The sequence below is a fragment of the Dendrobates tinctorius genome, unplaced genomic scaffold (genome assembly GCF_039654945.1).
Source record: "Dendrobates tinctorius isolate UK_male_01 unplaced genomic scaffold, ASM3965494v1 ptg000205l, whole genome shotgun sequence".
Classification (NCBI taxonomy): Eukaryota; Metazoa; Chordata; class Amphibia; order Anura; family Dendrobatidae; genus Dendrobates; species Dendrobates tinctorius.
The window spans coordinates 4,775,192-4,788,973 of NW_027361872.1; the positions used below are offsets into that span (position 1 = coordinate 4,775,192).

The following is a 13,782-nucleotide window of genomic DNA, read 5'->3' on the forward strand; positions in this document are numbered from 1 at the left end:
GGCCATGTTACTCGATATATACTAATATTCTTATACCTTGTACATTTTTATCAAACATTTGCTTACTTTAATTTTTCTTAGCTCCCCCCAGCTTGCTCAATATATTGTACAGCTCCACAAAGTAGCTAATGAAGCTAACCTCCTCATAAGGCCACTTCCAGTAGCAGATCTGGCACAATGCAATACAGCTTCTGATCTACTGAACAAAGCGGTCACATTACATATATAGGAAGAGACCTCTCAGTTTAGCTGAGTGGGTGAGCAAATTCTGTCATGGGCACACCTCTTGGACTGGTGGTGATCTCATGCCCAGCCGCACCTTCAACTGCAGTGGGGAAAATAAGTATTTGATACACTGCCGATTTTGCAAGTTTTCCTACCTACTGGTGCCTTCTCACTAAGCTGCTTGCCTATTTTCCTGTAGCCCATCCCAGCCTTGTCTACAATTTCGTTCCAGGTGTCCTTAAACAGCTCTTTGGTCTTGGCCATGGTGGAGAGATTGGAGAGTGATTAATTGTGTGAACTCGTTACCTGTATAAAAGACACCTGTCCAAACAGGTGCAGTTAATCCAGGTAATGAGTGCAGAGTAGGAGGGCTTCTTAAAGAAAAACGAACAGGTCTGTGAGAGCCAGAAGTCTTGCTGGTTTGTGGGTGAGCAAATACTCATGCAATAAAATGCAATTTAATTATTTAAAATCATACAATGTCATTTTCTGCTTTTTATTTTTAGATTCTCCCAGTTGAAGTGTACCTATGATAAACCTCTCCATTATTTCTAGCTGGGAAAACTTGCAAAATTGTCACTGTATGAAATACTTATTTTCCCCACTGTATGTTTTCTATAAAACTTTGCAGTGGTAAAATGTAAAATATAGATGTTTGGAATGCAGACGCCAATATTTGATTCATGCTGCCAGTGGACTTTAAATCCAAGGTTTGCTTGTGAAATGTAAGGGGTTATGCGAGTGTATAAGAATGATCATCCATCTACTGAATACGTGATGACTTGAATTTTTGTGGTGGGCACCACTACTGGGACCTCCACTGATCAGCAAAGTGGGGACTTGTGACTGCTGTAGTTTGGCCAGGGAACATAAGTCCCCTGTGTAGCAATTGGTGGGGGTCCTAATGGAAAGACTCACATTGATTGAATCCATTGAGTGGATAATTTTTGTAGAAAAGAATTCACATGTAACTTTCTTCCCTAAATAAATTAGTAAATTATAATCAGTGCCCTCCAGTAATTAGCTTTGAAGGGTTTGTCACCTTTGGACAATCTATTTTTGTTAAAAGGGTCCCTTGATGATAAACCAATCCTGTGGTGTCGTCACCAGTCAACTATATTCTGTGGAGCAACCTAATATCAAGTGTTTTATTCCGCTACAGCACTCCTACAGGAGAAGTGTAGCGTTACAACTTGTAATGAAAATGCCCAGTCCTGGATGAAAGGGGCAGCTATCTTTTATACCACAGCATCCTTTTATTCTTCCGTCTACCCAATTGTATTTATTCGTTGAGTTAAGTGTGTAAACTACAGATATGTAGTGGAAATTAAAAAAAAAACCAATTGCACTTACAATTCTGTCAGGTTGAGAAGTTTGGCAAATGCGTGGTTATGAATACTTTCCAGTGAATCGCTTTGGGATATTGCTCTGTAACAAAAATAGAAAAAAATAAAGGTAAAAAAGTATAGTTTATAAAGTTCTAACAAGTCCTGTGCAATAAAATCATATTCTTTCATCTCAGTTGGGAAACTTATATGATTTATTTTTTTTCTATGTTACAGCCAGGTTGTACTGACTACATTCACCAACTAAATTTATGAAAAATGTTACCCATCATATCGCACCTCTGCATTATCTCCAAGACCACAGTGATGAGAACCTGTCATAAAAAAATGTTTTTTTGAATTATTTTTTACCTGCAGCCATAGAGGTAATCTGCAGGTAAATAATGTTTTAAATATGTGTGAAAGCCTCACTGGAAGTATGAATGCAGGAGAAAATGATATTACATTCCCTCTGCAGTCATGGAGGCCAGCATTGCGGCTCTGAGCAGTCAGCGCTCACTGCGCAGAGTGAGATTAGCAGTATGGCTGCAAGTAAAAACATTTTTTTATGACAGGTTCCCTTTAAGTGTTTGGGAGCGTCCTTGAGCAAAACATTTTGTGGGGACCGCCTTCTCCTGCCGAGGCCGGAAATAATTAACCCCTTCGATTCTAGTGATTGTGGAGTAAGGCTACTTTCACACTAGCGTTTTTTTGCGCTGCGCTGCGTGCGCAGTCCAAACGCATATAAAAAACGCATCAAGTGTTTTGCATGCGTTTGCTTATTTTATGCGCATGCATTTTAACCAGTTTGTAGCCATATTGACTCTTAAAACGCACGCGATTTTAAATGCTGACATGCGCATGTCCATGCGCACGTCTGTGTTCCCATAGGCTGTAATGTGTTATTTAGTCGCATTCCGTGCACACGCATGCGCATGCGTTTTTTTGAGACAGGTTGGACGGACCAAAAATGCAACAGGTTGCGTCCGGCGCGCCTGGGCGCACACCACAAAATAACGCATGCGCACGTAAACGCATATGAATGCGTGCAAACGCTAGACCATGCGCCCCCATGTTAAAGATAGGGGATCAGGACGCATGCGCATGTACGCGCACGATGCGCTGCGTTAAAAGAACGCTAGTGTGAAAGTAGCCTAACAGTGAGTTTTTATAGCAGTCGGGGACCTATGACTGCCTCTGAATCTCCTATGTATTGCTAATAACCGCTGCCACAAGTAGAGGTTAGTAGAACACTGATGGTAAAATACAGCGCAATACAAAAGCCATCTCGTGTTCAAATCCCTTAGTCGGATTTCAAAAAGAAAAAACGGAGAAAAAAACAGTATAAAAAATGTGCAGGATTTCTATTATTCTCATTAAAAAATATAAGAATAATTAGAATTGGTATAGCCTCGTCTGTAAGTAATAAAATATCACATTTATTCCGTATGGTAACCACAGTATAGAAAAAATAAATAATAAATCCCTGAGAAATGGAAAAAAAGTGATTTAAAGTGTGATATTAGGGTAAAATGGGGGCTGGAAAGAATAATACTAGGGTCGTGGGACTTAAAATTGAAGCAACATTCCAGTGGTAAAATAAAAAAAAAAACTTGCTGAAGTGGTGCTAGTATAAAGTGTCAGAAAATGGTAACATAAGTCAATTTTTTACTTTTTTAGATTTAAATAAGCCATAAACTATTATGAATTTAGTGTCATCATAATTTTACTGACTCACAGAATCAAGCGAATCTGTCGTTATTACTATACGGTATTCACTGAATTTTGTTTTCTATGCCATCCCTGGAAGAATTGTTTTTCTTGTCTCCGTTACATTATATGGTAAAATAAATGGTGGAATTAAAAATGAGAAAAATTACAAAAATAAAGAAAATTACAAATAATTCCACATAAAACAGGAGGGGAAGAAAAAATTAAAGTAAAAAAATAAAAACTATCTGCAGTAGGAAGGGTTTAATGTCTTTATGACTGTACACGGCACAACTCAAATTTTTCATTATTTAATGCATTTCTTCTATAGACCACATTTTAAACATTGCCACATTGAAGAATCAGTAAAGATGTGTATATTGTATTTTTTTCTTTGTCTAAAAGACAAACCTTAGTTTGTCTAAGGTGGAAAAAGGAAAGTGACATGAGGAGTAGGAATAAAAGAGTATAGACAAGTAGGCTCCATCCATCAATCAATCAATCGCGCTATGAAAGCAGTGTCTGTTACATGACTCTCAGGCACAGGTCTAATATCTGTAAAGCGTACCAGCCGCTCTCAATGGTGCGCGCACCGAGGAACAGCATCGTAATATTAAACAATACAAAATAAAATATATAAGAAAGGTGTATATTCACAATCCTGACCTCAATGAGAAATGGTAAGGACGAGAGCGGGAACACAATGTTCCTTAGAAATGTTTGATAAAATCACGGCTCCCATCTCTTACAGTATAAAGGAAGTGAAATCCACAACTTATGAACATGAATTTTGAGACATATTTTTTTTTATTTAAGAATAATCTTTAAATTGCTTTCAAGAAGAAGAAATATTCCCTGACTTATCAAGATAAATAACCTATCTGTTCTATGAACATAAGGGATGCTTGTAAAAAATGATATTTACACCAGATTTTTTTGCAGATTTTTTTTTGTTTGTGTTATATTTATTTTTCCATTTGCGTCTTTTTCAAAGTCAGCTTTTTATGTGTTTGTTTTATTTATTTTTTTATTTTTTAAAGCCCACCACTGTGGGCGGATTTATGGGTTTCCAGATGTTTTTGACTGATTCATCATTTGTGACCCCAGAGTGTTTTTATGTATACCTGGATTTTTGGCTGAAGTTGAGAATTTTTGCACTAAAAAGTGGCAAAACAGGTTAAATACAGAAGTAAAGAGCTTTTTTTTTTTTTTTACTTTGCCCAAAGTTCAAAATCCGCATTCATCATTTTGATGAATTTGGTACAGAAAACTTCAAGAAACACCACAAGACAATAAAAAAAAAATTTACTTTAAAAAATCTGCAAATTAGGCCCTATATGTTTAAGATTTAGTCCTGGTGCCAACTGTAGCCTTAATTAAGTTGTGTTATTGATAAAACTTACCCAGGGTGATAGAAGGGGAACGGGAGAGCTAAGGAAAAATAAGACATCGTAAACCAAATGACACATTGAGGGTAGTCCCTATTTACAGGTGTCAGCCCCTCTCTGCCTTAAAGCGAACCTGTCAGGGGATTTTGGTAAGTAAACTACAAGCACTGTCAGGCTGGCAGTGTTACACTGATTTAAATGATACCTGGGGTGAGGAAATCCCTCTTATGGTTTTTGTGTAATTTATGATAGAGGTTTTCAGTTACTGAGATGCCCATGCTCCAGGGTGGGACTGTAAGCGGAGTCTTATCTTGGTGCTCTAAGCCAGAGAAACCAAGGAAAGACCTGCCCATAGACCACCCTGATGAACAAGCAGTCTGTCTCTATGATGAGGAACATGTTTAGATGCTTATGTTTATAGCATGGGAAGGGGGTAATATCCATGGAGCTTCACAGGCTATTAATATCAGCTTACAGCTGTATAATTAGCATTTACAGGATTTTAAAATGGGGACCCCCAAAATGACATAGAGTCCCACTATATTTAATAACCAGAAAAGGGTAGACAGACAGCTGCAGGCTGATATTAATAGCCCAGGAAGGGGCCATAGATATTGGCCCCCTCTGAGACTAAAAACATAAGCTCTCAGTCACCACAGAAAAGGCACTTCCATAAGAAATGGCAAATATGGCACTTAGCCTTGCCCTTCCCACTTGTCCTGTAGTGGTGGCAAGTGGGGTGATAGTTGGGGGGTTGATGTCACCTTTGTATTGTCAGGTGTCATCAAGACCAGAGGTAAGTAATGGAGAGGCGCCTATAAGACACCCCCATCAGTAACCCAATAGTCATATTTTATAAAAACACACACACCCAGAATAAAGTCCTCTAATTGAAATAATGACACAGACTTCTTTAATCAATCTTAATTAAACCACACTCACTTCATTGCCCATTCCAGTAATGCCATTGCCCCCTATAAGAGAATTAAAATAAAAATCAACAATATTCCTCACCTGACCGCCAAGAAGATTAGAATCCAGTTGCCCCAAGACGGGTCTAACTCTGCTACATCTGGATGGCAGCCTGCATTGTTACATGATGCGACTATGCATTCTGCCATCCAGCAGAATCATTGAGCAACGTGTGTTTCCGCTGCTCAGTGTCTCGCGGTGAACTCATGTGACCTGACTTACGTCACCACGAGCGTGAGAAAGTCCTCAAGCTTGCGGTGACATCAGAAATGTATAAGAGAGAATGCCATAAGGAATGTATAATATGCATGTATTCATTTGATTTAGTCATATAGTTTTGTTGGAAAAAAGATTATCTTAATCAAAATAGCACCGGCGGCAGTGCCTGCCCAGTAGCATTTATCACGTTCTGATAGATGCCACAGAGAAAAAAAAAATTGGTCCAAAATTGAACCAAAATTTTTTTTCTCTAGCAAAATTGTGCCTGCGCAGTAGCATCTATCGGAGTGTGATAGATTCTACTGCGCAGGCGTGGCCGCTGCCACCACCATTTTGATTAAGATAATTTTTTTTCCCAACAAAGCTATATGACTAAATCAAATGAATACATGCATATTGTATCATGCTAGAGCGCAGGTGTCGCCGAGGAAGCCTGCCTGAAGAATGTACTTTTTTTCAAAAACAATATTCTAAGCGGTATGTAAAAGAGAGGGCAAGTCACTGATGGACAGATGAATTTGTATGCAGAGCACCACAGACAGCCCCGCCCTCATCCCTCCACAGGCCGCCCCGGAGCGCGAGAATCTAATTAACTGAATACTGAAAATAAAGATTAAACAACAACCACAAGACGGATTTCATCAATTCAGGTATCATAGTAATCAGTATAACGGCGCCGACCTGACAATGTCTGTAGGTTACTGTAGGTTACAATCCTGCTGACAGGTTCACTTTAAACTCGTCATCAGAGAGAGCTGCGATCTGAAGAATTCATGTGGTAATTAATTTCTGATATATCTGGATAATTGACAAAGCTCCATTTTATTTAATTCTATGGTTCAGAGCCCCAGCATAAACATAGATAGGTAAGATAACATTATAGTTTCCTGCAGTCACCACTAGGGGGAGCTTACTGCATACAGTTTACAAGTTAGTTTAATGCATTTAATGTATGAAGCAAACTCCTTAACGGGCATCTGTCACCTTGTAAAATGCTATTTACCTGCAGCTATAGGGTTAATTTACAGGTAAACAGCATTACAATTCTGTAACAATTGCGGCTACTGGTAGAAAATGGACTTATTTCCTCCTGGGAGCAGCACTGCTCATTAAACTGTCAACCTGTCACCAAGTTTTTGCCACCTAATCTGAGAGAAAAATAATGTAGAGACAGAGATCTCAATTCCAGTGATTTGTTACTCGCTGGCCCGTTTGCTGAAGTTTTATTAAAATCACTGATTATCACTAGAGGACTAGTAAACTTGCTGCCATGTAGTCCTCCATATTCATGAGATCTGTATAATCCCACCCACAGTACTGATTGGCAGATTTCTGCCTATGCCCAGTGTACACAGAAAGCTGCCAGTCAGTGATATGGAAGGGGTTATGCACAGAACTGTTGGATCTGCAGCAGATAAGTCTAGTTTCACATTAGCGTTTTGAGGCGCAGCAGACGCTTGCCGTGAAGCTCTGCCCCCTGCCGCGCCTCCTCCGGTCAGCTCCGCCTATGGGTGCATGCCGCTGCATGCGGCCTGCGTACCTTATCTTTAGCATTGGGTATGCAGGCCGTGAGCAGGTATGCTTTTGCCGCCACATGCATCCTTATGACGGTGCGGCGGCCGCACCAAAATGCAACACGTTGTGTTTGGCGCAGGTCGACGCACCGTCAAAACGACGCATGCGGCAGCAAAAGCATACCTGCTCACAGCCGAATTAGTATTTCTTTATGAGAGGTATAACTATAACTGCAAAGCTTTGTTATCACTGAATGGCCTCCAGCCCTACACCCCTAACCTGGCTTATTAGACCCATTTATCACCAAAGAAAAATGAAGCTGGCATTAGTTCAGCAGGTGCGAGGAGCTAAGCGACACATGAATGCAGATCACCGGATGGGAAGGTCATGAAAATAGGCCATTAATCTTAACAGCTTCAATGTGGAATCATGCCACTGAATCACCAAGGCATCCTAACTGGTACTAAAACTGTTTTCTCGAGCATTACATCTGCATTAAATAATTCAAAGTAATTCATAAATTCATGTTTCGAAAACTTGCATAATAATTATGTGACCATGATCAGGTGTATGAGAATTTAGTATATTATAGCTTGGTGTCAAGGAATAAAAGATTACAGTATATTATATAGTAATGTTGTGATTGCCATAACTAAAAGTTACCTTTATCTCATGACAATAGTTTGAATGCCCCAACCCCAAGATAGTGTCCCTAAAAAGTAATAATGGCACATAGAGAGAGACACTAGCCATAACAGTGACATACGGATAGTGTCCGTACAATTATAGTGCCATGCATATAGTGTCCTCAACTGTATGTGTCACACAGATAAAATAATAGTTGCACTCATTCTCCCAATGTATAATAACAGGGCACCAAGAGAGGCCGTCAAAATTATAGTGTCACATGGACACTAGCCCCTAAAAAATTACTGATACACAGATTATGTGTCTTAGGCCAGGGTCACAGAACCCACCTTTCTCTCATTCGAGAAAATCAGTCCGGTTATGCTAATCGCACTCTGATCAAACTTTGATCAGAGTGTGATCCAATTTTCTCAGAGATGGATAAGAAAAACAAAATGTCTCCATCTTCTCCATTCTGCCAGTCTGTGAAAATTGGACCACACTCGACTTGGATGACAATTGAGTGCGATCCGATGTTGTCCTTGGACATAAATAACCGAGTGTCAACCGATCGAAGGCAACTCAAGCATGCTGTGATTTTTCTGATTTGGTCTGAAGAAAAATTAGGATATGTGCACGACCTCAACGAATAACATGGGTCAGAGTGCTAGCCGTCAAAATGATGGACAGTTCTTGGCCGATTTTTACGGTCATAGGCACAAGCTTTAAAAGTAATAGTTTTATACACTTAGGCACAGATTCATTAAGATGGCTGTTTATTTCTCCAGTATTTATGATGGGCATGTAGTAATAAGATACACCAAAGTCATTAAGGGGTGCACATCTCTTAAGAATTTGGCATATTTTATAAGTGGAGGCTGAATTTGGCGGGCGAGCATAGCCACGTCCCTTCTCGCCTAGGCTACTCACAAACTCTGGCCATTTCAAAGGAGCTGCTTAAATAATCATTGATGAGCTTTGGATGAAGTGTGGTCGGCACGCTCATAGCTGCACTGCAGTGAGGACTGTAGGATGTGTGGTAGCCAGTGACCAAAAGATCACAGCATTGGTGGGATTTAGTCTGCTTAGGTCAAAAATTAATTTGGAAATCTGCAGTTTTGCTAATTTACGCAAATTACAATTATTCATTTTTTTTACACGGACTTGTCCAAATACTTTGTTATGGGACCTATAAAGACATCTAAAAGAAAATGGATTAAAAACAAGCCAAAAGACCACAATGCACTTTGAAAAAAACAAAATTGACCCCTCTCCTCCTCCCCAAAAAAAGCAAAATAGGGAGACATTTTTAAACTCCAATTGACTTACAGCTAAAATTTGGCTGCAATGTTTTACTTTTTTTTCACAGAAAAAATGCTAACGATTTCTTAAAACTGCAAAATGAGAGCCACCTCAATGGTTCCTCAAGACTATGGCAATTAAAAATGGTCTTTTTCAAGGTTGAGGTTAATATGTTGATGCATTTAATTACATTTATGGAGCAATAAAATATTTTTTCTACATTCATCCCGGTGACAGCTGTCTTCAGAAATTGAATTTGGATTAGCACCGAGAAGATTTCTCTGTTACATTTGTCTCACTATGACCTCTGGTTGTGCTGCGGATAAAACAACTATTTGTAAACAACTAATTAAAAAGTCTTTTACTACTGTCACGGGGATACCGTGACAGAGAGGTGCCAGAAGACTGTGGTGTCTGGTTTCACGAATTCCTGCACTGGTTAGAATACTTCACCATCGTATTAAACAGTATAGGTTTATTTCCTTGCTAGCAGTGCAGGGAATAATCTGTTCAGTTGAAGCTCCTGTAGTTTTCCTACATGGATTATCTCAGGTGTTCAGTGTTGGCCACTCCCCATATATATGCTTGCCTTTGGCACTTCAGTACTGACAGTATTAGTTCTTACTGCTTGGTTCTGGAGTTGGAGGAGTGTTATGAATGGGTCACCGAGGAGGAAAAAACCTAAACATGCTAAGCCCAGAAAAACCAGAGAGGTTGGTAACTATGCAGATTGCAGATCCCTGATCCTAACCACACAACTACCAGCAGCCGTGGAGCGTACCTACGATGAACCTAGACGCCTCATCACGGCCGGAGAACTAAATAAGCCTAAAGCAAGAAAAGGGGAAAACTAACTGCCCCAGAGCAGACCCCAAAGGAATAGACAGCCCCCACACTTGTGTTGACAGTGAAACAAGATGAAAACACAAACACAGGCAGGAAAATAGGCTGAGCAAACGATGGGGCCCAAACTAACTAGAAAGGAAAGGAAAGACACTGTCTGCAATCTGCCCAAAACCCTACAAAATAATGTCCAACACTTCTGATAACAAAATTAACCCTGAAGTCACTAGACTTCTCCCACTATATCAGCACTCTGAAATATTCTGAGAGAGAGCTAAAAGAGGCCAATCTAATAAGGGACAAAAAGCAAATTGGCAAATACAGATAAATAAGAGTGGAAATTCAGCACAGACCCAGCCGGGGCTGGCTGACCACACAAAAAACTGAATAGATCAACAAAATCAAGTGTGAACATTAGCAGAGAAACTTAGCTTGAGCTGACTGGAACAGAGCTGAGAACCAAGACCTGACAAGCAGAAGGAATCACCAGCACCAGAGTAGGACGTCGGCTGTCTTAAATCCAATCTGAGATTCCTGAGGTCCAATCGTCATCCTCATTATCAGGTGGCAGATCTCTACTGATTAAATCAGCCTCACTACCTCCTGTTACCACCAGAGGGAGCCTGGAAGGAGAACTCACAACTGGTAGACCAGAAAATGAACTCACAACAGAGGAGTAGTCTATGGTTGGAGTTGGTGTTTGGACAAGGTTCAGGAGATTGTTGCTTGGAGTTTTGTCTCTGTGCACTTCCTGATCCTCTCCTATTTGTTTTCTCCTTCTTTAAACTCCCCTGTGTCCCACTCTGTTGTTTTGTGTGTGAATTTTCTATAGTTATTAATTTCACTATAGTTAGTAATTTAATTTATCCCTGTCTGTCTTTTCTTGTTTTTCTGGTTAGTGTGTTCCTATACATTTTAGCTTCCCACTACCCTGGGTGGGGAAGGGGGGACAGAGAAGGATTGATATAGGAGCACAGCAAGGCACGTGAATCCAGTGTAACCACTTTCAGGAGTAATGCGGGGGGACAGGGATAGACTAGGACGCCCTTAGTCTTAGGGACCTGGTTAGCAGTCATAATCTCAACACCATCGTGACATCTACATTGTTCATATACTGTATATAGGCTGGCAGACATGGTTACTCTTAGCCGAAAGATTTGATCTCAAATAATGGTTGTCAGTATGCTATATTTTTCTAATGCTTATAAATTTAAAAAAGATTTGTATTTTCGAAGAGTTTGTGGAGCCTTATTTGCATATACCGTCATGTCCGAAAGGATTTCACTCTTGATATTCTTCCAGAAAATGACGTATTTCTCCCAGAAAATTATTGCAATGACACATGTTTAGTTATACATACTGTATGTTTATTTCTTTTGTGTGTATTGTCACAGCACAAAAAAACAGAAAAAAAGGCAAATTGGACATAATTTCACCCAAAACCCCATTAATGTTCAGGACAAAATTGTTGGCACCCTCAACTTAATATTTGGTTGCACACCCTTTAGAATAAATAACTTCAATCAATCACTTCCTTTAACCATCAACGAGCTTTTTATACGTCTCAACTTCATTTTCTGGAACAGTTTCAAGGGTGCCCACACTTTCGGCCATGACTGCATGGAAAGAGCTCATTAATGATCTCTATGGTTATGGACAGAATATAGTTTTATGTATTTCATTGCTAAGAGAAAATAATGCATGTTGCAGACTGAATGCATTTTGACCTTTTTAGATATTCTTGCCGCTTGTACCCACTTTGTAATCTTGTTATAACATTGAAGTACAAGATGTGTTGATAATTCAGCCTTTCTCTGTAAGAAAGCATTTACTTCATAATATTTCATTGAAAACACTGGTGAACAATGAGCCTGACCTTTGTAATTCCCCATCCAACACAAACTGGCTGTACTTTCATTTATCTCATTAGTTATCAGTTACAGAATAGTGTGCCATATTCAATTCACATTGAAAATTATAGAGGGCTTGCCAAACAGAGCGATACATAAGACTTGTGATACATGTTAGATCTCCTCCAGAGGGAAGATCGCCGGCTCTACATGTTACCTATGGGAGGTAGCTACCCTATAATTCAATGTCTGACCCAAAAACGTGACTATTGATATTTAACCAAATGGAGTCTTCTCCAGAATAAAAATAAACCTATTCACAGATAGCTAGTTTAGTTTTTTTGTCCTTTGTTATTGACTATTTTACTGGGTAAGAGGTCTCTGGTGGAAGACTGCACTGTTCCTTCTGCCGGAAACTGCCAGCTAGTACAAGGAGATGTGTAAGTCATACAATACATTCTGGGAAAAAGTATGCAAGTTATCGCTCTACCAAGAGGAATAAAACTGTCTTTCTAGTGTCACCTATTAGCGGTAGCTATTCTGTTTGTCAATGTCTGACTCATAACATGACTAGTAGTAGAAACAACAATGCACTCAATCAATGGATCCGTAGAAGGTGCCCAAGTTAGGGTATTCAGCCCGAATCATAAATATCAAAGAACTTGGCACTCAAAGTGGTGAAAAAAGTGATTCCATTTATTGGCATCCAGATTGCATAAGCTAAACGTTTTCGGCCCAATGTTGGACCTTCATCAGCGTTTCTCAAAGGAATTGCTGGATGCTGTTTTGCTGATGCTCGGAGATTTAGTTGCTATTGCCGCAGCTGCATGATTTGCGGCTACTTGACAGCCTGAATACATGTGGCAATTCCCTAACAAACAGGCAATCCCCACATGCATTCAGGCTGTCAAGTAGCCGCAAATCATGCAGCTGCGGTGACAGAAACTAAATCTCCGAGCACTTCCAAATACTCAGAGTCCATCCGAGCATGCTCGGGAGAACCCAAGCAATGAGTATACTCGCTCATCACTAGTAATAATGAGAAAAGACACAGGTAAAAAGTATTGAACACATGAAGAAAGAGGTACTGAAAGCCATGAAAAGTCATGAAACGTCATGACACCAGATAAAATCTATCAGTAATTAGAAAGCAATCCTGCCACTTAGTGAAAATTTCAGGTGGTCCAACTGTTGGCCTATGAAAAGGTGTCTCATTATCAAGATGCCACACAAGAAACATCTCATGGTGCGTAAAATCACTTAGCAGTCTCAAGACCTTCACAACCTTATTGTAGCAAAAGATACTGATGGAATTGGTTACACAAGAATTTCTAAACTACTAAAGGTTCCAATGAGTGCTGTTGAAGCCATAATCTAGAAGTGGAAAGAACATCATTTCACAGTAAACCGTCCCCGACCAGGTGTTCCCCACAAAATTTCAGACAGAGGAGTGAAAAGAGTTATCAGAAGATTTGTCCAAGAGCCAAGGAACACCTTTGGCTGTGGAGAGCTACAGAAAAACCTGGAATAAGAAAGCATAATTGTTTTTAAAGAAAACTGTAAGTAATGCACTCATTGGCCTGTATGCATGCTAACCACACAAGACTCTATTGCTGAATGAAAAGCATATTCAAGCAAGTTTGCTTAACAACATTTAGACAAGCCTGTGAAATATTGGGTGAATATAGTCTGGTCAGATGAGACCAAAATTGAACTCTTTGGATGCCATAATACATACCATGTTTGAAGGTCAAAAGGCACTACAAATCACCCCCAAAACACCATATCAACAGTGAAGTTTGGAGG

At 39.7% G+C, this 13,782-nt stretch overlaps 1 protein-coding gene across 1 annotated transcript in view; it reads right to left on the minus strand.

Annotated features, from left to right (window-relative positions):
• LHCGR (luteinizing hormone/choriogonadotropin receptor) overlaps positions 1-13,782 on the minus strand; it is a 257,515-nt gene that overhangs the window by 98,797 nt on the left and 144,936 nt on the right. The window contains exon 3 of the mRNA XM_073554028.1: positions 1,579-1,653. Coding sequence (XP_073410129.1) covers positions 1,579-1,653 — 75 coding nt within the window. The remainder of the gene's footprint in view (positions 1-1,578; positions 1,654-13,782) is intronic.